Raw genomic sequence first — 27,201 nt, 5'->3', positions numbered from 1 at the left:
CACAGTATCACCCCATCCCCCACCCCCACAGTGAAGTCCAAGTTGACGTCTGCTTTAGTTTTGCTCTCCGCCCCTGAGAAGATTTAATCAACATCCAACAGTCAGGCAGACCCAGGCCACCAAGGTCCTCTGAGCCAAGTCAGCAGGGCATCCATAAAAGAATCTCATTGCTTCCACCGGGTCCATAGAACCCCTCCAAGCACAGCGCAGATCCAACTGGTCCACTCCTAGTCTCATCTCAATCAGCGACTGCCAGCATGAGATGAGAATTTGAGTCTGGGAAAGGAACCCTGCGACCACAGAGCCCAAGCCTACAGGTCGTAGATGAGAGAAACTAAAAGACAGAGTTCTTCTGTGGTCATGGGAGGAAGGGGACTGGGAGAGGATTCCTGCTTTGCCAGTTACTCAGCCCGCAGCCTCGTGTGGTTCTCTTTTTCCTCTGCTGTGAGATGGAGATGTTGTGTGGACACCTCTCTTCAGGACTGTCATTAGGATTATAAAGGAAATTTGTATTTATTGTGTGTGTATACACATGCGTGCACGTGTACATGCATGTGCTTGTGGAGGCCAGAGGTTGACAGCAAGTGTTTTCTCAGTCTCTAGTTTTGAAACAAGCTTTTACTGAACCTGGAACTTATGGGTTCTGCTGGGCTGGCTGGCCAAGGAGCCTCCGGGAAACCTCCTGTCTCTACCCTCCCAGCACTGAAATTAGAGGCCTGTGCCATGGCTCCCAGACTTTTACATGGGTGCTGGGGTTCTGAACTCAGCTTCTCATGCTTGCATGGTTAGTTAATACCTGGCAGACCGAGACATCTCCCACTCCTATAAAGAAGAATTTAGAGGCACAGATCTAAAAGTCCAAGGAGAAAAGCCAATCAGTTGAGACCAGAAAGCCAGCAGGGGACAGGGTACATGAGAACTCAGCCTCATTGTCCAAAGCAAGCTTGAAATCTGCCCTGAAATCATCCCAAAAGCCAAAGGGCCAGGGAAACTCCACGAGTTAGCAAGCTTGATAACTACACTGTTACAGGGCAACAGCAAGCTTCTCCCTCGTCGAGCCTCACTCCACAGCTACAAAGATCAGACAGTGATACGAGGAGGGACCTGCGGGTGTACAGCAATGGAGCTAAATGAAGAACCAATGGATCCACAGGAGAACGGCTAACTGGCTTTGCCCGAGAGCACTGAGACAAGTTAGGAGAGATGTGGTGCAGGAACATCGAGAGGTAAAAACAGAAAAGGCCTTGACCCAGTCCCCACATCTATACAAAACAACTCACTGTGCAATAGATTGAATGGTGAAACTGGGAGATATTTACAAGAAGATACTGGGGAGAAAAACACTCAGGAGCCACGATTCAGGAAAGTGTCTTAGATGTAGCACCAAGAGGAGGATCCAAACTGCTGAAGCCTGATATATGTAAGCCAGACATGGCAGTACATACTTGGTACCCCCAGCAATTCAGAGATAGAAATCAAGAGGATCAGGAGTCCCAGGCCTGCCTCAGTAACCTGCCTGCATGAGCTTAAAAACAAACAAACAAACAAACAAACAAAGGCTGGGGTTGTATATAGCAATAAACAAGAAACCCAGTCTCGCCAGACAGTGGTGTCACACACCTTTAATCCCAGCACTTGGGAGGCAGAGGCAGGTGGATTTCTGAGTTCGAAGCCAGCCTGGTCTACAGAGTGAGTTCCAGGACAGCCAGAACTACAAAGAGAAACCCTGTCTCAAAAAACTAAAAAGAAAGAAAGAAAGAAAGAAAGAAGGAAGGAAGGAAGGAAGGAAGGAAGGAAGGAAGGAAAGAAAGAAAGAAAGAAAGAAAGAAAGAAAGAAAGAAAGAAAGAAAGAAACCCTGTCTCAAACAACATGGACATTGAGGACCAACACCTAAGGTCCTTTAACTACTGTGTGCTCCCATGTGAGCAGGTGTATACACACAAACACACACACACACACAGACCCAATAATTGGGATTAATCAAAATTAAGGATTTTCCCCATAAAACCATTTTAAATGACTTTAAAAAAAAACCAACCTACAGATTCAAAGATAAAATCTGCAGATCAAATAACCCAAAAAAAGGACTTATAACTGGTATACCCAAAGAGCTCTCAAAGCTATACAATGTTAAAGGAAAATAACAACATGAATGGCCAACAAACACATGAAAAGAAGTCCAATTTTGACCTCTCCAGCCATGAGGACAACATGAACGAGACACTGAGAGACGGTACTGCCCATCTATTAGAATTTTTACAAAAAAAGAGTGGCAACATCAAAGGTTGACGAACCCGCCAAGCAGCTGACACACGTGTAAGGTGAGATGAGCCTTCTGGGAAAGAGCTGGGAAGCTCCTTGTTTAAAAGTATCATTGTTCAACGGCCACACCACCCAGCACCACTCCACAGCATTTACCCTAGAGAAATTACGAGCTATGTCCACACAAAAGCCGGTACAACATCTCTCTTGCAGATTTATCTGAACTAGTCCCAAATGGGAAATCAGCCAAATGCCCTTCAGTAAGTGAACGTGTGTAAACGAAGCACAGTACTTCCATACCTTGGCATAGTACTCCTCAGGCACAGTTCAAAGGAACCAACTCTTGATCCATGAAATACTTTAGACCAAATGGAACTCAAATACATTACTCTGAATGAAAATGGCATGGTTTTCAAATGTCACCTGTTACATGATTCCATTTATGTAACATCCCTGAAATACAATCCTAGAGATGGAGAGTGGACAATGCTGGGGCTTGGGGACAGCGGTCAGAGGATGAGACTCTCACCAAGCTGGCATAAGGCACTTCTCTGCGGTTGGTGGTGAAACGCCCTCAGATGTATCCTCAGATGGGTGGGGTCTGCACAAATCTACCTATGATAAAGCAGTACAGGACCAGACTGTATGTGCACAAGATAGCAATGTTGATTTCCTGCTTTTGATATCCTCTGTAATTATTGTTGTTATATAACATGGAACCCTGAGGGGGAGTGGGTGTAGGATACACAGGACCTCTAAGACCAGCTTTGCTAAAAAGTTGTCATCATTTCAAACCAAAAACCATTTTCTAAAAGACTCTAAACAAATCAAGTTGTGCCCGGTACTATCAACACAAGTAAGTTTCTCACAGAGCCACTGTGAGAGCCCCAGTGACGGCAACCCGTGTAGAGCACGAACAAGGACAAACTCACCCCTCACCCGCCCCCCATTTCTTCACAGCATTCCTTGAGAAAACCATCTCTAGAGAGTCTAAAACTAAACAGAGAGCAACCCTCTATCCCCACATAGGGCTCTTGGGGGGGAGGGAGTTCCCAGGAAACCGCCCCCCCTCAGCATCTGAGTCTCCCTATCCTTACCTTCTTGGTGCCCCCCTCCCCACCCTTGTGACTGGGTCCATAGCAGACATTGTGTAGCCAGTGCCTCTGCAGACAGAAAGGCTGCCAGGAGGTGGTTGCAACCCATGTAAAGGTGAGAAGGGGAGAATGAGGAGGGTCAGAGGCCTCTCACCTTCCCCTACCAACAACCATAACCAATGACACGCTGAGACAAGACAAGGAGAGGGGAAGCCTGCCCTCATCCCAACAGCCCAGGCTGGGTCTCCTAGCTTGGAAAAAGAGATAGTCATGTCACAATCAGGACAGATGAAAGGGACTCTCCACCCTCAGGAATGTGGCTTGCTCTCATTTGTTCTGTGTTGGGAGGAGAAAAGCTACGGAGGGCTTAGAACATCATCCCAGAGAGGATTCCAGTATTCTAATCCTGGAGACGCCGTCTCGGCCCCTTTCTTCCCCTACCTTCTGATAAACTCGCTAAGATGGCCTCCTGAGAAGAGAACACTGTTCTGAAGGCTATAGAAACGCATCCCCTGGAAGGAGGTGGTGAGCCTTGGTGTTTTCCTGGTGGTGGATTAGATTGTTGGCACAATGCCCTAGATTTTGGAAACCAAGACGTGATGCTCAAGATGCCTCACCAGGGTTGAGGGGTCAAAGACCTCAGAAGTCACAAACCAGGCAAGAACAAAGTTCTTTATCCCCATTAGAGCTCCCAGGACACTCAAACCAAGCCATGAGACTGGTCCTTCTTTTCTCTCTTCCATGTTCTTCTGCTGGAGAGCCCCTCCACCCTCAACTGGGCATGGCTTTTCTTCAAGTTTGGCTGGCAGGCATCACCAGCAGACTCCAAAATGCTGTTTCACTTTAGGGAACTTCGGATTAGTCTGAGGCTGCCAGGAGAAGTCAGGAGCGGACCTTACCTCCTCCCAACACCCTCCTGCCCCAGGATCTCCCAGGGAACCTGTTTTTAATTTGGAGTCCCAGACCTGTACTAGGCTAGTTGACAGTGATGTCTGAGCAGGTTCTGGGACTCTGAAGAATCTTCTTATAAGCCTCAGGAGATGTTTCCTGCAGGAGGAGGTGTCAAGCTTCACCCCAAAGGGCTTGGGAGGTGACTCAAGGGGTAGAACGCTCTCTTACAGGGCTCTGGATTCAACTTACAGCACCACAGAACAGACCAGAAGCAAAACCCTTCCCAGGGGATAAGGTGTTAGCCCAACCTAGAAAGTGCTTGCCTTGTAAGCAGGAGGATCCCAGTTCTAGTCATAGCACCTATGTAAGAATGTCATTGCCCAAATACATTGCCCAAATCTTACTAGTAGATAGAGACAGGGGAGCCCTAGGGATCAGTGGTTAGCCAGTTGACCATAATCAGTGAGCTTCGGGCCATTTAAGACCCTTTCTCGAAGGAGATGGAGGATGTTCCTAAAGCTGATACTGTAGGTTGTCCTCTGGTCTCTACATATCTGTGTGTCCACTTGTGTATACATACACACTCACACACATATACACGCTATATAAAAATTTTCCTTCTCGCTGCACAGTGGTGCCTCACACCTTTAATCCCAGCACTCAGGAGGCAGAGGCAGGTGGATCTCTGAGTTATTGGCCAGCCTGGTTTACAGAATGAGTTCCAGGACAGCCAAGATAATACACAGATAATAATTAATAATAATAATAATAATAATAATAATAATAATGATATTATTTCCTCCAAGAGTCACAAGGCTCTTTTATGGAGCCTTGTGAAGAGAGAAGAGGCAGGAGCAGATTGGCATTGGGGATTTCTGTCTGGGTCCCCTCTGTACCCACTCCTGAATGTCTTTCAGACCTGGCTAAAGTACTGTTAACTGATGGCTGTGTTGTCACCATTTACAGAGCCAGCGTAAAAGGTACAGTGCTCACAGGGGGCTGGGAGGACAGTGCTTCTCTCCACAGCCATGGCTCCTGCCACCCCTGCTACCCCTACCACCACTGGACACTCCATTGAAGAAAACTGATGCTTGCCTTTGCTGGTATCAATTGCAAACAGTATCTTGATTAGAGGTGGGACTCACTCCCCACCCCCTCAGTACTGGACCTCCATCCGGCTTGAACTGTGCAGGCCCACAATGTGGTGTCAAGGATGGAACCCAGGGCTTCAGGTAAGCTGGTCTAGCATTGAAACCAGAGTCCCTGGATGATACCAGAATACACAGTCTTGTTTACAGAAGTGAGATGTGATCTCACTTGGGGCTCACCCTGGGAAGACCCTCTTTTACTTTTACCTAGGTCATTCTTACTGAGGTGCATGATGGGAACTATTCATGACACCCATTTTTTTCAGAAAAGGACCCCAGAGGGCCAAGAAAGGTGAGCCATGTGTCCTGCGTGACCCAGGAAGTAAGTGGCTGGGCTGGGCCATGGATCTGTATTCTCAGACTTTACTCCTCCCTTGAATCATGTGGAACATGGGTTTACAGCAGCATCCACTCTCGACAGTCCATCCCAGTGACAAAGATCCCAGCAAAATGACAAGTGATTGGGCTGGATGTCCCTTATCACCTGCCCCATGTCACTTGTGTCACCTTTCCCCTGCTGGGAAGGTATAAGGCATTCACCCAACTTGTCATCAAGAGGAGGAAATCTCTCTTCAAACAGTAAAGGCCCAGGCTAGATTCATCAGCAAGGAAAAGCTTAGCCTCTCCACTCGGGTGTGCCTAGGGTCTCCAGGATGAACCTGGCTAAGGAGGGGTCTCTCCACACTGCCTGTCATCTGATGCTTATTATCCACCAACCAAGGAGATGTTTTAACAGACTCAAGAAAACCTCTTAACTGATAAGAGCTCTTCATTCTCCCTTCTGAGGCCAACTGGCCTGGGTCCAGGTCTCAGGCATGAATCCCAGCATATGAATGTGGGTTTTATCTTTTTTTTTTTTTTCAACAAAACAGCTGCCACCCATTTATTTTTAGAGGTTGGAGGTACTGAGTCACTCTTGTCACCCTCACCGTCAGCAATCCTGGGACAGCCACCTCTCTTTCCATTCTTGGGGAAAGTGAGAGAGACCTCCCATCCCATGCTGCCACAACCCCATTCCACTGAGACCACCCATCCCTTGGACACACCCTTTCTTTCTAATTAGCAAGTTTTTTTTAAAAAAAATCTCCCTAATTCTCCAAGTCCTTCTAAATTGGTAGGACCAAAATAATACATGGTATTCCCATCCAGGTCTGGCTAGAGGGGCGGAGATCTGAGGGCTGTTTTCAATTACCTCCAATTTTCCATGTTCAGAATATTCTAATGGTAAATCAATGTAGCCTTTTAAAACCATGGTGGTGGTGGTGGTGGTGGTGGTGGTGGTGGTGGTGGTAACAGAAGAGGGCTCCCACAAGAAACCCCAGTTCCACCAGTAACAGCCTGAGGTAGAGCACACGGGTGGCATTCACTCTGACCCCCGAGTCTCTTTCTGTTAGACACACATAACCACCCACATTGCTCCAATCCTCCCATGTGAGGTCTGGGCACCTCATACTTGTAGCACCCGTTACGTAGGAATTGTGGGAAATAATCTCTCTGCACCACACGTTAGCCGGACCCCAAGGCGCCTGGATGTCTGGCCAAGGTCGTCTAGCCCCTTCCAGGAGGTACCTTCTTCAGGAACCTCTCCCCCAAATTTTGTAAGGACTCAACCATTCCAGGTCCTTCAAGACCTGCGGGGAAGTGGACCTCACTTCTGAGCCTTATCAAAGAAGGCATTCTCATGTTAACAGTTTCCAACACCCCCCCTTTTTTTTCTTCTATAACTCCCCATAACTCTCAGGCCACAGGCACCTCTGGTGACCTTCCTCCATAAACCTCGAGTGCCTGCTGTTTTCTTGAGACCAGAAGAGCTGGGAGATTCTCAAAACTGCTGGGAGCTTTGCAGCCAGGTAGCAATCTAGTCTGCAACTACTGCAAAGATGAAACTGAGGCAAGTAGTGCAAGCTTCTACCATCTGCCCGGGACAAGGTGCATGCGCTCTGACTTGCAGCATCTCAGGATGCCCACAGCCTGTTGCCCACAAGGTGTTGGCCAAGCTCCTCTGCATCCACTCTCATTAAGGAAGAGCGCACCCACAGTAAAGACCCAAACTGGAGGTGTTCTATCTCCATGGAAGAACAGGACAGTATACACACACACACACACACACACACAGAGAGAGAGAGAGAGAGAGAGAGAGAGAGACAGAGAGAGAGAGAGACAGAGACAGAGACAGAGACAGAGACAGAGAGACAGAGAGAGAGACAGAGACAGAGAGACAGAGACAGACAGAGACAGAGACAGAGACACAGAGACAGAAAGACAGAAAGACAGACAGAAGGACAGAGGCACTCCCTGACACTCACGCGTTGGGCTAGGCCCCACGGATGTGGCACCGAGGACAGAGAAGGGAGCCGGGTGCACTCCTGGACTGGCCTCATCGATGTCCTAGGTTGTGTCACCCACGCTGCCGCCCTCTTACCCCGAACTCTACTCACCTTAATGTTGCTGAAGACCGAGCGGGAACAACGTCTGGCTGGGACGGAGGAGGTGCCGCTGCCTTGGCGCGCTCCGGGCTTGGGCAGGAGCCCCATCGTGACTGGGGCGACGTCCCCTGGCCGGGCCAAGGCGGTGGCGGCAAGCCGGGGTCAGGTTCTGAGGGACTCCGGTGCTTCGGGCTTCAGCGGCGGTAGCCAAAGCGCGACGCGGAGACTGAGCAAAAGAGTGAGCGCCCAGAAGTTTTTATAAGTGGCGGCGATGATGAAACGCTCTCTCTCTCCTCCCTCTCTTCCTCCGGTGTCAGAGGTGCTGCTAGCCCCCGCCCAGCCGCTGCCGCCTCCCCTAGGCAGGTGTCTTGGGTCCTGGAGTCGCGACTGCGGAAGCCCAGAGGCTCTGGGACTCGACCTGGGTGAGCCCTGGCTGCCTATCAGTCAGGTCCTGCTGGCCCGGACTAGGGTTTGGGGGTAACGTGCGGGGAGATGGCGGGTCCCCAAGGAAGGGGACAGCGGATGGAGGGGGCAGGAGGCTGCAGGCCAATGGAGAGACCTGGGGACTTAAGGTGGGCGCGACACTGGGAAGGGGTGGGGAGCTAGAGTGGACTCGAGGGACACGGGGTGGTGGATGGGAACAAGGAGTCTCTGTGGCTTTTGGGGTTGTCCAGAGCCCGGCTCTGCGTGTCTGCACTCGCTCCGCAAACCTGGGCCCTCGGTTCCGGTGATGGCTCTGAGACTCGCCGCCCAAGCTCTGTTTGTGCTGAGGACTGATTTATATTTAAACTGCTCTTTGCGCTGCAGAGGAGGGTGGGAAGGCGTAACAAGGTGGAGAGGTGGGGGCCGCCCCAAGGCTGGGCTCGAACTCACTGGAACGGAGCCAAGGTAAACTGCAGGCGCTGTCGAGTGTCAGCGGGTCTGGCCTCCAAGTGCTGGGGGTTGGGACAAAAGGAAGCGCTGGTCTGACTCGGGATTGCCCCCGCACTGACCTCCTCTGCAAGGCTGGAGTGAGCAAGATATTTTTTCCTCTCTTGGACTTGGACCTTAGGGAAAGAAGGTGAGCCTTTACCAGAAAAAGCCAAAAGAAATCCAGCAAAAGCTCTTGAGGCAGTTCGGAGGAGGCATCCTTCCAGCTTCCTACTCTATTGTCTTCTGCAGAACCACTTCTCCCGGCCCAACCCAGGAAAAGATGTCAATATGGAGGACACCGACTGGGTGAAGGATGGAGCCCATTGCTTCGTTTATTTCTAACGAAGGTCGATGTTTTTCCAATTCTGGTCTGGGTTTGATGATCTGGGGACTTCTTCCTACGCTCTGGCAAGCAGAGGCCGAGGACTCTGGACACAGCAACAATCCAGAGGCTGTTGGACAGCGGACAACTTCTGGTTGCTTTGTTCACCTGCAGAGAGAAGTACATACAGGCTTTCCGGACCCACAGCAAGCTTGACCACTGTGGGACACCGGTAGTTAGGGGTGACATTGTACACTGGGCACAGAAGGCCAACATCCATGGTGGGTTGTGCCTGATGCTCTGCAGATTTCTTGTACCGCCAGTGCTAGATCTAAGTGAGAGAGGGGTGCTTGGATGATCTGGATTTTACAGGCAAGGATGCCAGTGGGATCCATTAGAGATACCAAAACCACACAGAATAGGAACTAGACCCAGAACTCAGCGGTGCCTGATGCCAAAGCCCAGCCACGAAGTGCTCTTGCGTAGAATGAAGGAGAGGTGGAGGCCGGAGGACAGCCCTAAGTGTTTCTCAGATGTCGTCCATCTTGTTTTTGAAAGGGAGACTCACTGGCTCGGCATTGACCTGAGGCTGGCCAACAAGCCCCAGGAATCCACCTGTCTCTGCCTCCCCAGGCCTGCGATTATAAGTGCATGCGGCCATAATTGTTCTCTTTGATTACATGGGATTGAACTCAGGTCCTCCTGCTTGCAAGGCAGGCCCACTACTGACAGCTATCTCTCTAGCCTCAGGCACTTTTAAAGTTATCTAGGACAGCAATCGCATTTTACCCTGGGGCCTCAGTGATTAGAATTTCTTCCTCAATGTGTGGCCTTCCCTTGTGGCTCTTCTGGTAGAGTTCTAGGGAGGATCCACCTCTCCTGTGTATATGCTGTCCTGCTCCTTTAACTTTGCCCTCTGCCTGGTATTACGGCTGGAGTGTCACCTCCAAAGGAAATGTTTATTCAGAAATGCTATCAGGAGAGTTCAGCCAAATGCAGTGGAGTCCGACGACAGTGGCTGCAATGAGACTTATTTGTCTGTGTATGAACTAATGACATGAATGCTCCACGGCATGGTTAAGGGGAAGGTTTTTGTTGTAGATGTGAGGGAGAGAACAGACAGAGGCATCTGGAAGGGCCCAGAGCAGAGAGAGAAAGTAGTAGACTGAACATGGCCAGCAGCCTAGACCTGGCCATTCGAGAAGCAGATACAGAAACCTAGAGAGGGGAAGAGGAGGGGAAGGGGAGGGGCAAGGGAGGGAAGGGGAGGGGAGAGGGAAGACGAAGGGAGTGAGATGGGGGGAGTCAAAAAAGAGGGAGTGTAACTGAAACTGCAGGGTTACAATGGGAATGAGTAGTTAGCTTTTGTCTAACCACCAGGATTTGGGGAAATGGAGTTCCCTTTGGACTCTAACAGTCTGTTGTAAGAGGTTGGTTGTTGGTAGTTAGAGAGTCCTGACCTGATGCCCTCAGGGTTCCTTGTGTGGCTCCCATGACTAAGGTTAGTTAGCTCATGGTCACAAGATGGCTGCTCCTCCTCCAGCCTCCTCTCTTTATTTCAGAAAAGAAGTGGAAGACAGGAAACAGGAAAGGGTGGAGCAGCAACTTCTCACACGCGGACTTTGCCTTAAATCTTGTTGGCTGGACCACAAAGTGACCCCCTACAGGGGACACTAAGAAACAAGCTTCACACAAATGCGGTGCTCTGGGGTAAAATTGAAGTTCTGTTAGAGAAAAGATGGTGTATCAACACTGAGTGTCTCCACGTGGAACTATCCATGTCCTCAAAGGAGCACCACAAGGATCATTCTTCTGGGCTTTCCATCCCCTGGTTGCAAGAAATATTTTCTAGTGTTAAAAACACAAGAGCCCAGCTCCAACACAGTGGCAGGCCCTGGCCACTATGCCATTCTGTCTCTGTGGGGAGAGTAAAAGCTTCAGCTATGTTACAGAGTGACTGCACACAGGAGCCCCAAACATGCAGGAGAGGGGCCCCAATGCACCAGGACAGCAGGGGGAGCCTATCTGAAGAGAGAACTGTCAAGTGATGCCCTAAGAATAAGGATGGTGAAGAGGGATAGAGGGAAGGAGGGTACATCGACTCCCTAGTGTCATTCTGGCTGAAATACAACCAGGGACAGCAGGAATATGTGAGGCTAGGGAGAGACTAGAAAACCAAGTGGCATGCTAAGAACGGAGGCCTTAGAGCACAGGGACAGCCACTGAAGACTTATGAGTAGCAGGGTCTCTGAGCTGATTTGCATTTCCCATGAGCCTCTGTGGCAGCGAGAGAGAGGAAAGGGGCAAGATCCGGAAAGAGTTCTGGGAGCACAGATGCAACAGGAAGGGAGAAAAAAAAAAATCAAGAAATACTGCAGGGAGACAGCACTCGTGTGCTGGTGGTACACACGTCAGTGAGGAGTCCCACCACTCAGCTTGCACATAGCTTTTGCCACGTTTATCCCCAGCAGAGGGGACCCAGAAGAACTAACAGGCCTGGGCAAGCCAGTAGTGTCCTAAAGATTCACTTTGAGTTCACCCAGTTTGAACTATATACAGGTAAAGATGGGCAGCCGGATTCTAAATATTTATCCTTATGCCCACAGTAATCATAGGTCTCGTCTCTCAGCAAATAAACTTATCTATACAACAGATGGACACCATGACAGAAAACCACCACTGTTCAAAGTACAGAGAGCAAGTGATCATGGGTGTTAAGTCCCACGTGATACATCTGTAACACAACTCTTACACTGAAGGCTCACAGAACATTCCGGAAGACGTGGCGGGGCATTTGATTCTGAGAGCCAGAGGGCCAGGAAATCTGCTGTGAGACTGTCTCCTAAAAACAAAGGGGAAGCTTCACTCTTGATACCCAAAAATACAAGCGTCTAAACAAGACCTGCATAAGGATGACAGCAGCAGACATGCTAACACAGAGAGAGGAGATCTCGCAGGGCCCCCACCCAGAGGCAAAGAATTATAGGCAGCTAAGGAATGCGGAGAGTGGGAGAAATCGTCTTCCCCAAGGAGGAGCCTTAAACTTGGTTGCCCAATGCCAAATGGTCAGCTCTGAAATCATATACATACAAGTAACACCAAATGGACTAAGCAGGTTGGGTCTACATTTATATATTAAGAGAGAGAGAGATTGAGAGGGAGAGAGAGAGAGAAAGAGAGAGAGAGAGAGAAGGAGAGGGAGAGAAGGAGAGGGAGAGGAGGAGGGAGCAGAGGAAGAATTGGAGGGAATGGAAGAACAGGGGAAAGTGATATTATAATTTTTTTAATTAAATTCTTTTCAAAGTGGGCAACTGGTGGGTGGCTATGCTGACTCAATGCCCGGAATAGACACAGAAGTCAAGAAAAGGGTGGGTGGAGGTGATGCTAACCCTCCAGGAAGGATGAAGTCTCCCAGTGAGAGTGTGAGGAGAAGGGCGTCCAGAGAAGATGGCAGAAACATCTGCCCAAGAGATAGAACCAGAGCAGATGGAGGAAAACCAGGGGAGAGAGGAACATGTAGAGACCAGAGGTCATGTTCAAAGAGGAAGACTGGAAACTGTCTATGCTGTGAACAAGGTATGACCTGAGGGGCAGCTACAGAGCTGGCCAGGTCCTGCACTGAGGACCCAAGCAAAGGTGTTAACAGTGGATGATATGGTCGAAGGCCAGATTCTATGGGTCCAGGAGAATCCAGAAAGGAGAAAGTGTAAACGCACAATGTTCCTGGTGTTTTTTTAGTCACAGGCCACAATTGGGTCAAATTGTGTGATGGCTAAAGGTACAAGTCTTTCTTGTATATGTTTTACTATCTTAACCACTTTTTCTTTATTCTTATACAGTGACACGCATACACACTTACTTTAGTCACATCTCCCCACCCCCTATTATCCTCCCTTCCCTTCCCCCTCTCACTAACCCCTCCTTGTCCCCAGCAAACCTCCTCCTACTTTCATATCTTCCTCTCTGGTGCTGCTGTTTTGTTTGATTTGGTTTTGTTTGGTTTGGTTTTGTTTTCGTTTTGTGACCCACTGCATTTAATTAGGGCTGCCTGCACGAGCATGGGTGGAGAGTTATTTACTTGAGCAAGAACAACTTACCAGTGGCTAGACCACTGAGGAATATAACTCTCTCAATGGCCTCAGCAACCATTAATTGCCTACGGTTCCTCAGGGAGGGGTGGGGTTTTGTGAGCCCCTCCCTTGTCCATGCTGGAATGTTGATGGACCCAGTCTTGTGCAGACAGCCGCTATTGCTGTGAGCTCACTATGCAAAAGCCATGTCCTGTCCAGGAGACAGCATTTTATGATCTTCCTTCTCGCCCTCGGGCTGACCTGTGCTTCTCGCTCAATGGTCACTTCACAGCACTTTGGCCATTTGAGTCTCTACATTCACTGCAGGGACTTCTCCGACCAAGGCTGAGAACAGTACTGATGTATGGTAGAAATAGAGATATGTAGAGGGTAGTTTGACACCATGTCCATCTAGCAAAACAAAAGTAACAGGTCCCCCTCTAGAGCCTGTGACCTCCCTAGCCGTGGGGTTTTGACCAGGTTTACAGGACCTGATTTGATTCCTCCTGTGAAGCAGGTCTACAAGCCAATAAGAAAGTGGTTGGTTACCCCCCATGATCGTCACACCACTGTTGGTTGGTGGTGTAACTCTCGGGGTTCAGGGCAAGATAAGACCATTGATGGCAGTCCTCCTCCAGTGCCTGTACAACACTTAGAACCTTTTAGCATTTGGGGACCAGCTGGCAGTAAGACACTCCTAGTTCAGGTTCAGATACGATACACTAAAGTCTACGACACCTTCAGCAATATTGTCCTTAGCAACTAGTTCTAGTGGGCAATCACGGGCAATGGCAATAGCCTGAATTGTTTTGAAGACCCTTGGATTTTTCCTAGCTGACAACTCATGAGGAGATATCCTACACAATTTTATATCTTTATTTAACACGTACTTACAACAATTGCAAGTTCATTTAATACTCTAAACAAGCCAATGAAAGATAATGCTTTTATTAGTTCTGGTTTACATTTGCAGAAACTGGGGCAAGAGGACCAGAGAGATGGCTCAGTGATTAAGCATGAGTACAGCTTTTGAAGAGGACTGGAGTTCAGTTTCCAGCACCCATGTCAGATGGCTCACAACTGCCTGTAACTACAGCATGGGGGGATCTGGCCCCCTCTTCTGGCCACCATGTGCAACTGCACCTACATGCACATACTCACACATATATATACACATAATGAACAACAAAGTTCTAAGAAAAACTAAGGCACAGAGAGGTACAATAACTTGGTCAGTCACAGAGCTTCTAAGTGGCAGAGCCCAGATAGAAACATGGAAGCCAGGTACAGAGTCCAAGCACATGGGGGTTCTTGCACACAGTCTGAGAGCCACAGCTGTAGGCTAGCCAAGTCCAGAGCCCATGGAGGGATGCATCACCCATCTCTACCCCTTAGAAATCTTTCCCTTCTCCTGAAAATTGTAAACCCTGCTGCCATGAAAACAACCAGCCTGGTAACTTCTCCTTAAACAAAAGTCCAAGGAAAGCTATGGCCACTGGTGGGCCCTGTTGGTTCAGCTACAAGACTGCTGTTTTGCTCTTCCCTGTCCTGAAATTCTGGCCTCCAGCATGGCTGTCCTTGGGGGTCTCCTACCCACCATTGTCTCTCCTCCTCAGCCTGTTTCCCTCTCTCGACTCTCAGACATACTCCAGCCTCCCCTCCCCCAAGAAAATGCAATGTGACCAGTGGGGTGTATCACAGAACCAGAGTTTCAGGCCTCCTGCTGCTCTCCATTTCCTCTGGGATGTGCCAGGGCCTGGAACACACACCCAGGATAGTTTCAGTGGTCATTCATGATGACTTTTTCAGGATCTGGCTCTGTTGTGTTAGCTCCTGGTCTTACCCAGTGCAGGTCATTTGGTAAAGAAAGGAGAAACTCCCACAGGCCTCTCCCACACATTCCCCCATGTCCACTCCCTTGGCAGTCTCTTCCTTGGAGAAAGGGGTCTAGCTTGCCCTATCTGCATGCCACCTATTCATGACTAGGTCACAGCCCCAGCACATGCTTAGGTGGGCTCACTGTCACTCCTGTGAGTAGAAGGGACCACTCTGCAGCCACACATTCAGCAAACTTCTATGCTCTCAGTCCTCTACAGGGGGACCCACGGGTCTTGCTGTCCCAAGGCTGCTGAGTGGATAGAGAGCCACAGTTGTTCTCTGCCACAGTACTTGTTTCTAATATGCTTGCTGATCTGAACCCGATAGTTTTCTAAAAAACGGTTTACAGTGTTTTAATTCTGTTGCGAAGGTTGTGGGTTTTTTTGTTTTTTTTGTTTTTTTTTTTTTTTTGAACTCCCATCACTCTACATCACTATTTAGATTTTGCTGAATTCTCTACTTTTCCTAATTCTTTCCCAATACAGATCCCTCCCCCCAAGCTGTAGTTACAGGCAGTTGTGAGCCATCTGACATAGGTGCTGGAAACCAAACTAAAGCCAGCAACAACCACTTACAGTGAATCAATCAGTTTTACTGTGTGCATTGTTATACATGATAGGGGTTTTTCTTCTCAGTCTCATGAACGGCTGTGCCAGCAAACAGGAGTTATTCAACCATCTGCTGGGTTTGAATGACAGAAATTTCTTTAATGTGCTTATTGTATAAATAATGATTCCCCCCGCCCCCCAGAGTCCTTTGCCTTAAGACTGAGGACCAGCAGTGACTTGTGAAGTTCAGTGGGTGTGAACTCACCTGGGGATCTTTTTCTCTATTTAACATTAACTCCCCTGTTGCATTTCTATCACATAGGTCCCTTCTTCCTAAAGGTGACATCTTTCTGGCCTCCGCAGCACAAGGTCAGCATTCCAGGATGGTGTGGGGTATGTGACCTGACTAACCCAGCTGTGGAAGACCTCCCAGGAAGTCCTCAGGTCATCCTTACCCCATGACGTCCCACATAAAGCTCTGCAGCTCAAGGTCACACATTCATCTTGAAGCTGACCAAGAGTGCCATAGGTGAAGCTATTTTGATCCAGTTTTGAAGAAGGACTCTGTCCTCCTGGGCCTCACATGGTTGGATCTCTCACCTGCACACCCAAAGTGCTGGGCTTTGCACTTTGCACAAAGTGGGGCTACCTTCTTGGCTCCGTCCTGTGTGTCCTCAGGCAAGTCACTTAACTTCCTCCTGTGGCTGGACTCACGGATAACCATCGTTGGAGCTGGAGCTTTCTTCTAGGTTCAGCAGGTGCTGCCCTCTTGGTCCCTCTCTGGATGGAGCCCACTTGTGTTGTTTGTGGATTTTTGCCTTGCCTGGGCCCAAGTCCTCTCCACAGCTGGCTTAGCCTCCTTCCAGAGCCATGATGGCCATATAGTTCCAGGCCCAGGTGCACTCCACTGCAGGTATAATCTCCCTCCAAGCTCATGTGGAGAGCTTGGGACTCTCTGGAGTCTCTGCACCAGCCTCAAATTCCATTCTTCCTCGAGAGAGGTCTTACCTGCAGTATACACACAAACAGACATATGCGCGTACACACACACACATACACACACACACACATGCTATATATATGTATATGTATATATAATATATATATGTATATATAATGAAATATATATGAGAGAGATGGACAGACACAGAGAGAGGAGAGAGCACTCTATGACAACAGGCTTCCTCAGTTCTCTCAGAACGCCTGACTTCCCCTCCTGTCCTTGTGTCTTTGTACTTTATCCACCACAGAGTCAATCCTAGAAGTCCTCATGAGGAGGCCTGAGCATCCTTGCCTACTTCCTAGATGTCCCACAAACACCTAGCAGCACCTGACCTGTCTGCAGCAGGTGTCCTGCCCACGCCATGTACCCTGTACCCTGCCTGGCTCTGGATCTAGCTGGGCCCCTCTCTCCTCAGACCTTTGTTCCTCAGTCTTCCCTCAGCACCTGCAGTCATTTTCCTCTTGATCTGTGGTGTCCTCCATTCCTGGAAGGGCCTTGGGCTCCCCGCCCCACCTTCCCCTCCTTCAGCACCCTTGCCATGGTCCTAGCCCCTTAGTGTCGGTCCCTGATTTTCTCACTTCTGAAGAGATCGGTGCCCCATTTTGCCATTGCCACAGCCTCACTGCCTTGCTTGGACTGACTTCCTACCAGGTGGCTTGTGAGACTTAAGGACAGGGACCAAGTGCACATAAGAATAGAAAGTAGGACGCTATTGCAGAACACTCAGCTGGGTGGATCCAATGAGCACCCACCTCTCCTGGCCTCTCAAGCACACAGGGTGATGGGAGACATACTTCCTGTACATCCTTTTTTCCTGTTGAACACAGATAGGGCCCTGGGTGTTGGGACTGAACAGGGATTTCCAGCCCCATCTCAGAGTTCCAACCCTTTCCTGTTCCAGGACACTTCAACTGGGCCTGGGACTGTAACACACCTTGGACCATATCTGTGAAAGTGGGGTGAGTCACCTGATGAAGTCACTGAAGGCCAGCCTCCTCCCAGTTCGTGGTCACAGGGACTGAGGGCGTGGCTCTTTGTGTTGTGCATTTGAGAGAAAATGTTTACTGTATTAGCGTAGAGCTGGCAGAGGAAGAGAGTGGCCAGGGAGGATTTTGAACATATCACAAAGGACTGTGACTATCAAACCCACAGGGGATGCTGGGCTCCCTCCTCTGAGAACTTCCTTCTTGGGTGCACCACCCTCAACCACTCACCGGTTAGGGAGTATAAATGAGTGGATGCCTATTGAGGCAGGAGGATGTAAGTCAGGCCTCTCTGCGGGAGCAGTCAGACCAATATGTTTCTCTTGGGGGATGCCAGGAGTGGGGGTACTGTCCTCAGCGTGAAGGTCTGGGGAGTATTGGAAAGAAAGTTCCCTAAGAAGGGGCAATAGGAAAGGTAGGCAGATGGGACCACAATGACTGAGACCCATGGCCATATCCTCCAGGCTCTGTGTCCCTCTTGGGTCACTGCATCTGGACTTTGCAATTCTGTGAGCTAATAAATTCTCTTTATGGTTTAAGTTTCGTTGGGCTGCATTTCCTGCTGACGGCTTCTGAAGGTTCTGGTGAATCCAATAAACCAAGCTTTAGGCTGAGCTCGCAGCTCACTTGCCTGGCCATTACTTTGTGAGGCAGGTTGTTGATCCCATTTCAAAGGAGACTAGAGGCCAAGGGCTGCCTAGTCCCATGGAGAGGTCAGTGTGACCTGACTCTCAGGTCTTCTGGGTGCAGCCATTGTCTCTCTGGTCTCACACACTGTAGAGCCACTAGACCCTGCTGGGCTCAAGCACTCATGGCTGAGAGGTTGCAAGGGCAGAGGCAAGACTTCTCGGCCCCTGGTGACGAGGGGATCCAGAGTGTGCAGATACACAGCTCCATGGGCTATCTGCGGGACTAAAAGTTATCACAAAAAAGTTATAATGACAAAGAAAACGTCTATATCATGACATCAAACAAAAAGGCCAATCTGGGTGGGCAAGATGGCTCACTGTATAAAAGTGTTAGCCACTGTGTAAAAGTGTTGAGGACCCAAGTTCAATCCCCGGGAACCACACGATAGATGGAGAGAACAACTTCCCCAAGTTATCCTCATAACTACACACATACACACCAACACACCAGCATACTCTCTCTCTCTCTCAATAAAAACACATTTTTAAATTATATATTCCATATATAATATGTGTAATTTGTGATTTTAAAATGCTATTCCAGGAAGACACAGCAGTGTGTGTGTGTGTCTGTAATCCCAGCACTGGTGAGAAAGAGTCAGGCAGATCTGGGGCTCACTGGCCCACCAGCCTAGCTGAATTGGTGAGCTCCAGTTTCAGCAACAGAACCTATCTCAAAAACTAAGGTGGAGAGTGACTGAAGAAGACATCCAGCATTGACCTCTGGCCTTCACACACCCATGTGCACATGAATACAGATGTACACCTACCACACAGGTGCTATTACAGGCAATGTAAGACTAAAAGGAGACACAGTGAAGTGTTTATAAAGATTATAGTTGCATTTAGTGGACATGTGCTCTTGTATAATTTTGTTTTTCTATATCTTTTGAATTTTAGAAGTATTGTTTTATAATGAAGCAAACATAATGGGCTTTGTTTAAAAGAATGGGAAGAGGAGGAGGAAATAGAGGAGGAGATGGTTGAGGAGAAAGAAGAGGAGGAAAAGAAGGAAGAGGAGGAAGAGGAAGAGGAGGAGAAAGAGAAAGAAGCAACCCCTTGAACATGCAATAGTTTCTATACACAGTTTTGGAAATCATCACCAGGAATCCCACTTCAGATGGGGTCAAGGAGGACACTCTGGGTCCTGTCCTGACTTTCTCTCCCCTTTGTGGTTTTGGAGGAGTTGCCTCTCCTTTCTGTTGCTTCCATACACTATGGAAAGTCAGACTAGTAGCCACCAAGCTGATGTTCCAGCTCCCACATCTGTCAAAACTCACATATTTATCCTCTGCCGTCCTAGGGGAGCCCACCCCTTAGAGCGTGAGTTAGAGCCATGCGCTCTGCTACTCCTGTTAGCTCCCAGTGAACACAGGTCATGTTTCCTAATCCTGCCTCCATAGCTACTCCGTTGTGTATTACCTTAAAACATGCTGGCGGGAAGCCATGGGCCTCGTGTCCTTAATGCAGGAGAGAACACTGAGGCTGGAAGAGGCTGGCTATGGGATCTGCCTCACTGGGCCAATTGGAGGCAGGGTTGGAACTCAAGCTGCAATCTGGCCTATTCCAAAGTCCAAGCCATGGGCCACACTGATATTCCCTCCCTTCTAGAACATTCCTGGGTGACATGTTTATTTGTTCCTTGCACAAATATTTGCTGAGCACCAGTTATGTACATAACGCGACTCTTGTTTGCACAGGAGGAACTCTGAGATACCAGCCCATCCTTGCAGCTCAGAACAGACAAAGGGAAACACACGTCCCCTGCTGGGGTCAGGGGACCATCTCATAGGCGGCATGCAGAATATACCACTGTTTCTATTTATAGCCTGAAAAGGGCTATAATGTCACAATGGTCTATTTCTATTTCTCATAAACCTTATAACAACCCAATATATTGTCATATTAACTGTCCATGTCTGATACATGAGGCCCTCTCTCATTTCATATCCCTGATATGAAGCTCAGCTGCCACCTGCTGCTAAATGACTGGCCGACAACTGCCAGCCCTTATACCCTGTGATGGTTAATATTGATTGCTGATTTGATAGAATGTGGAACTTTCCAGGAGGCAAAGCTCCAGGTACACCTGGGAGGAGTTATCTAGACTACCTCAGCTTCTGGGTGTGCCTGTGAGGAACTGTATTAGGATGGATTAATAGAGATAGCACCTAGGAAGGTACCAGTCTCTGGGTTGGCATCCTGGACTGCATGCATAGACAAAGCAAGCTAAGCATCAGCAATCACTGCTGTCTCCTGGCTGTGGATGCAACGTGACCAGCTGCCTCACACTCCTGCCACGGCAACTTCCCTATTACCTGAAATAGGAACCAAACTAACAAACAAAACTTCAAATCCTTTCTTCCTTAAGTTGTTTTTGAGCAGCACCATCCCGGCCCATTGATTCCCCTTCTGTTGTATACTCAGAGGATTAATAGTACCTCAGGTTTTAGCACAATGACTGTATCTCCCCTTTACTCCATCTCTCTCTCTCTCTTTTTCATTTTTTGGTTTTTCGAAACAGGGTTTTTCTGGATCGCCCTGGCTGTCCTGCAACTCACTCTGTAGCCCAGGTTGGCCTCGAACTCAGAAATCCACCTGCCTCTGCCTCCCAAGTGCTGGGATTAAAGGCATAATCTCTTTAGGAAGACGTACCATCCTACAACCTCACCAGAAGGGAGGGAGCGACAACACTCACATGACTAAGCTGCTTTCATTGGGTATTTTGTCACAGAAATGGGAATAGTAATGAACTGACCAGGGAATCTCTTGACCAGGACTCCTCGTGTGACTTTTATTACAACCTGTTGTAACTGCTCCATTTTACCATCACCATGGTTAGTCGCCTGTGCCTGATTTAGGAATTAGACTTCATCGTGGCTCTGTAAGTATATGTATAGTGTACTTGTAGAGCTAGATACTGTCTCCCATCTCAGGGATCAGTCTATAAGGGGTCTAGGAGGTAATCCCTGCAGATAAGAAGGCTTCTGGGCCTGTGACGATGCTGGAACTCAACAAGCGGCAAGTGTACAAGTGACATTCCCAGACTGTGACATTCCTCAAGAGCATTTCAGATGCAAAGGAGGTGGGCCATTCTGATCCCCACCCCCACCTTTGGCATCCATGTTACCTCTAATTGCACCCCTTTTCTGTCTTCTTCAAATTCAGTCCCTGGAAGTCATGCCACGGATAACTTCAAGCCCAAGCTTCGCTGTATCCATGGGCTTGTCTGTGAGTCTTGGTGCTTCTTCCTTTATAAAGAAGCATGGCTACAAGGCAGGAGGAGTCATGCTCCTGATGATGAAAGAGAGTGGACACTGTCCACCCCACCCTAGCCCAAATGCGTCTCTCTTTTTAAGTGTCTGATGACCTAAAATCAATTAGATGCAGCCTGCTCCAAAGGCAATGCCTTGCAGATAACATGGGGTCTGTCCCCCTTAGCAGGCCTACCTTTGACTTATGATGAGAGCCCAGCTCCTTCCTTCTCTGACCTTGGTATAGCTTTCTGAGATCTCCTTGCCCCTGTTCCTGAGGAGAGGAGTCATAGATCCTAGAGAAGATGACCCCTTAGATCTCTAGTTCAACCAGGCTGTGGTCATCTCTGCCCAACTGCCTTTCTCACCTTGTAGCAGCAGCTGGGCCTGGAAGTTTCACTCTGTCAGCCCTGGCTGCACCTGAGGTCTACTCTGCAGCAGTGCTTTCGTGGCCTGGCCCAGGTGGCTGTGGAACCCCCAAAGTGAGGTGGTATGTGGAAAGCAGTGGCTTCCGTGTTTGAGTGTGCACCACAAGCTCCCAGAGATTACTCAAAGGTAGGTCTCTGGGCCCTGCTTGGAGCCTCTGACTCAGCAGGTCTAAGGTGGAGTCCGTGCATCGCCAACAAATTAGCAGATGGTGCTGTGGCTCAACAAGCACATTGCAGTTTCCTGATTTTAGAGGAAAGTATGGTATTTTGAGGACTGTCAATGAGTACTACAAAGTCATGCCCAAGAGGACTAGTAGCTGCCTAGGTCGGAGGGGACAGTTCACCTTCTGTGTTAGCTTAACTGACAAAGGCAAGTCCCTTGTTATTGATTTGTTTCAGTGACTAGATTCACCCTTTCCTCATTTCCCAGTTGACTCTTGCTCACCCTTGCTGTGACTTGAGAGCAGAGAACCGGCATGAGTCATGTGCAAGGCATGAGTGGTGGTGACTGTCCAACCCCAGAGATAGAGTCCTCACACATTGCACTTTAAAAAGTGTGTGTGTGTCTGTGGGTGAGTGTGCATGTGTGTGTGTATGTATGTCTGTGACTGAGTGTGTCTGTGCCTATGTGTGTGTATGTGTTTATGTATGTGAGTGTATGCCTGTACATGTGTCTGTGTATGGGTCTCTCTGTGTGTGTGTGCCCGTGCATGGGTCTGTGTATGCTTGTGTGTATGTGTGTGTCTGTTTGTATATGTGTGCCTGTGCTTGTGTATATATGTATCTGTGTTTGTGTGTGCGTGTGTCTGTGTGTGTATCTGTGGATGTGTGTCTATGCATGTGTATGTCTCTGTGTGTGTGTGTACAACCTGTTGCTTCTCCCTTTTCACTAAGTAGGTCACAGGGATGGTGCGTAGGTTGGCAGCGTTGGCAGCGGATGCTCTTACCTACTGAGCCATCTCGATGGTTCCTCAGGTTGCACTTTTTCTAGGCCTCATCCTCGAGTGTTTTAAAAGGACATAAAGCCGCACATCCAGAGGCCCACAGTGTTATACAGCGCCCTCAACTTAGGTTCTCACTTTCCTCTAGCCCCCCCCCCCAAATCCCCTCTGCCCAGTCCGCAGATACTGGGCTGAGGCCTCGGATAAAGGCATTTGCTGATGTAGTAACCCACCGCCAGCCTCAGAACAGAGGTCAGCAGAGCTCCCCGAGGGCACAGCCTCAGAGCCACCCGGCTCCTTTCCCTTTGCCCTCGTCTGCACATGGTTTTACCTCGAGAGCTGTGCCAAATGCCTGCCCTGTTTTCCACAGCCTGGGGCTGATCCTATCTGCACAGGAAGAAGGTGGCTGATTCCCAGAGGGCTGAAGGAAGGCACAGGGCCTCACATTTACGAAGTGCGGGGGCAGGAGTCAGGTTACCCTGCAGGAAGCCTAAAAGTCTTTGCTATTTTCTTTGGTGAATACTATAATAAAATGGTCTTTGCTTTCCTCCAAAGATCCAGCTCTGATTTAATTATTCAAAACAGCCGTACTTTAAAGTCTAGGCAGCTGGGCCTGGGTCATTATCACCTGGCTGGCTGAAGGCGGTCAATAAATAATTTCAGGGCAAATAAGTGAGCTTGCGCATTCCTGGGCAGTCTGTCCATCCCAGCAGATCCACGGTGATCCTGGCTGCTCTCATTTCAGTGGCATTTATTTTTCTGCTTCTTTTCACCCTCCTCTTTCAAAAGGGACCAAAATGGACATAAAACAGATTCTCTTTTACCCTGCAGCTTGGCTTGTCAGGGAACAAAGGATGGGTCACTTGGAGTCAGTAGACAGTATCACTCAGCAATACATAAATTAAACTTCCTTCACTGTGGGCCTCAGGACTCTCTGGAATGGAGCCAATCTTTCCCACTGATGACTCTGATGGGCCCCCATTGAGATGCTTCTCTTTACACTTAGGCTCAGGAAGCTGTAAGGGGATGCTTGTGCACATCCCTACCTGTCACTGTGAACTCCTCGGTCAAAAGGTGGTACTCCTGATTCCCCGGGCTTCAGAGTTATGAAAGATTGAAGGAGTCGATAAAAAAGAGATGCATATGTCTTTCAAGGGTTGATTTGGCCATCAGTTCATACTAATCAAGCTGCCCTGCCTAGGGGCAAGGGTGGGGAAGAGTCACTCAGAGCTGCGTCTCTCTTCATGCTTGGTTGACCTCATTGTTTGGAAGTTCTAGCAGGGGAATGCAGCTACTCGGATGCCCTTGACCAGAGACCAGTCTTCCTCTCTTCAGAGATGGCCATCTTCTTCAACCAACCACATAGCTTCAGGATAGACACATGTAAAACAGTGAGGGAGGAAAGCAACACCCGCCCAGCGGCTCAAGTCAGTCAAACCCACCCTGTCAATCAATGGGGTGACAGATTGCCCCTGCATCCCATAGACTAGGAGATGCAGCCAACTTCCTTAAAACAGGTAAGAGATATGGCAGAGCAGCATGGTCTGCAGTTCACTCCGCAGTGTATCAGGATGGAAGGCATGGGTATGTGGGGGTGGGGACCACACCTTTCTAGTTTGCCTTAACTCATCCTCTACAGAAACACCAACCTCTATAGACCTAAACTCACATCAAGTGGTACAATGGAACGAGTGGCTTTCTTTGAGAGATTATTACTTCCACGACCTCTGGGCATGGAAGATTTCCCATATATAGCTGTGGTCAATGACTACTGATGCTTAAGTCTAGCTACCAGGGATGGGAATTAGAGTTGGACTGTGTGATCCAAAGTTGCAGCCCAAGTTGCCTATCTGTGATAAGATTCCCAAATGCCTCAGAGACACCGAGGACAGTGACCATGGTGTGCACTCTCCAAATCCCCCACTGCCTTCCCACCCAGACTCTTTGCCAACCCAACTTAAAAACACTTAAACTATTTCATCCCCCACAAGATCTCTCAACAACTAACCTAGCACAAGGAGAACCTCGATGAGAAGAAATAGAAAGCTCCCAGTGGGTTTCTGCATTAACCTGCCTGTGGTTTCAACAGAGCCTGATGTTGAAGGACATCTGGCTGGCGAGGGTCTCAAAGCAGTGGAAAGGACAGCTGTCAGCAATGCTCTGTGCCAGTCGGTCCCCGAGCTCCTCACAGGTCCACCCCAGCTGACGGCATGTCTCCAAAATACTGTGTGTGCAGGGAAACAAGGCAGAGCCTGCCACAGCTGTGGAATGTGGAAGCCACATACGTGCCAAAAGCCTTTCACAATTACGTGAGTAAACAAATCAGCCCAAAATGTCATGTTTTATAGGACGGATGAGCAACATCAATCTAAACTCCCAAATACTTCACACTTGCAGTGAGTACTGATCTGGCTCTTTATCCTCATTGATGCCGTTTGTAGCATTAGAAGCACTACTGAAGGCAAAGTAGAAAGTAATCTTTGTAATTTAAACTACAGATGAGCGTTCTCCTGAATGGTGCTGAGCCGAGGCCCACCTCTGGCCTTGGGTGGAAGCCACAGTGTCCCACAGGGGTTGCCCTTGCTCAGACACAATGTCACTGGGTGGCTGATTTCATCACTCTCCTTATGGAGCTTGCCCTCTTCCTTCTGGAAAACATGTTCTCAGGAAGAAGAGAAAGAAAAACAGAAGGAACCTTGGAAGTGTGAGCTCATGGCTCTGCCAGGCGTGTAGCTGCTACATAAAGACACCAGAGTGACCTCAGGACCAGGCATCCAGGGTATTGGCCAAGCTTACCTTCTAGAACCCTGGAGAGGGCGTGACTAATAGGAAGAAACTGGCTCTGTCCTAGGTGAAAAAAAAAAATCATTGACCAGCTTAGTGGTTGCTATGGCAACAGATCCCCTTGCAGAGCCTCTGATGCCTGATAGCACAGACATTGGATGTAGGAACCAGCTTAAGGTCACTGGATGCCAGGTCAATTTGAATTTCAGATAAACCATATGTTCTGTGTTATGTACAGCAGACCACTAAAGTTAGTCCATTCTGGGGTCATGCTTACATTAAAAAACTGATCTAAAATTCAAAATGTCCTGATGATAAAATACTAGATCTGAGAACCTTTTACTAAGTGGCTAAAGGCTGTTTTGAGCCATCTCTGAGATGCTGGTGATAAACATCTACTCTGGTCAAGCATCTTCGATAATCAGGAGATAGTAAAGCTATTCTTAAAGTAACCTCTAACGGAACCCCAGTTTAATTCAGTGCATTCCAGGGGTGAGACATCATGGCTCTGATATTTGTCTCATGCATACAGAGTATTTCTGTACAAAGATGAATGGCAATCTGGATAGGAAGATTGAAGGTTGAAGTTGGTGAACTGTGTCTAGGTGCTGTATGTAAAATTTGTGATTATTTCTGCCTTTGAGGTTGCAATGCCAAGTGCCTAATGGGAGGAGGTGTGGCTCGTACTAGGAACTTCATTTCTCCTGAGTTAAGCCTATTCTTATTTTCTCTGAGGTGCAGCTGGAGGGATGGCAAGAGTTCACCAGGATACATTTTGTTGGCACAGCCTGTCAATAAAGGGTGCCCTTAAAGGGGGTCTGAGGGTAAGAAGATAGGCAGAGGTATAAAGAGGAGCAGTTTGGGTGGACCAGGAGGGGTGGGTGGCAGCTTGGGAGTAGAGGCATCTTAGGATATGAAATATCTATGATGCATGTGTGTGTGTGCGTGTGTGTGTGTGTGTGTGTGTGTGCACGTGAGTGTGTGTGTGTGTGTGTATATGTATGAAATGCCTATGGTATGTGTGTGTGTATCTATGTGTATCTGTGTGCCTGTGTGTGTGTGTATGTGTGTGTGTGTATGAAATGCCTATGGTATGTGTGTGTGTGTATCTATGTGTATCTGTGTGCCTGTGTGTGTGTGTGTGTGTGTGTGTGTGTGTGTATGAAATGCCTATGGTATGTGTGTGTGTGAGTATCTATGTGTATCTGTGTGCCTGTGTACGTGTGTGTGTGTGTGTGTATGAAATGTCTATGGTATGTATGTGTGTATTTAGGACTGTGTGCCTGTGTGTGTGTGTGTGTCTGTGTCTGTGTGTGTGTGTGTATAAAATACCTTTGGTACATGTGTATGTGTGTGTGTGCTATGTATATGAAATACCTATGGTGTCTGTGTGTCTGTGTGTCTGTGTGTCTATGTGTCTGTGCACATGTGTCTGTGTGCCTCTGTTTCTCTGTGCCTCTGTGTGTCTGTGTCTGTGTTTATGTCTGTGTGTGCTGCTGTTGTGATCTGACACAGATCCTAGGGGCAGGCTCAGACTCCAGTGAGGCTAGCCGTGGGCTGCTGAGGA

General features: G+C 48.6%; 1 protein-coding gene across 1 annotated transcript in view; it reads right to left on the bottom strand.

Annotated features, from left to right (window-relative positions):
- Slco2a1 (solute carrier organic anion transporter family member 2A1) overlaps positions 1–8,229 on the bottom strand; it is an 84,084-nt gene extending 75,855 nt beyond the window's left edge. Inside the window, exon 1 of the mRNA XM_031343411.1 lies at positions 7,835–8,229. Coding sequence (XP_031199271.1) covers positions 7,835–7,930 — 96 coding nt within the window. The 5' untranslated portion in view covers positions 7,931–8,229. The remainder of the gene's footprint in view (positions 1–7,834) is intronic.
- Between the last annotated feature and the right edge of the window lie 18,972 nt (positions 8,230–27,201).

This window comes from Mastomys coucha, unplaced genomic scaffold, assembly GCF_008632895.1.
Source record: "Mastomys coucha isolate ucsf_1 unplaced genomic scaffold, UCSF_Mcou_1 pScaffold23, whole genome shotgun sequence".
In the NCBI taxonomy this organism is placed as follows: Eukaryota; Metazoa; Chordata; class Mammalia; order Rodentia; family Muridae; genus Mastomys; species Mastomys coucha.
Note: the sequence above shows the minus strand (reverse complement) of the source record. Positions and strands in the feature narration are given on the sequence as shown.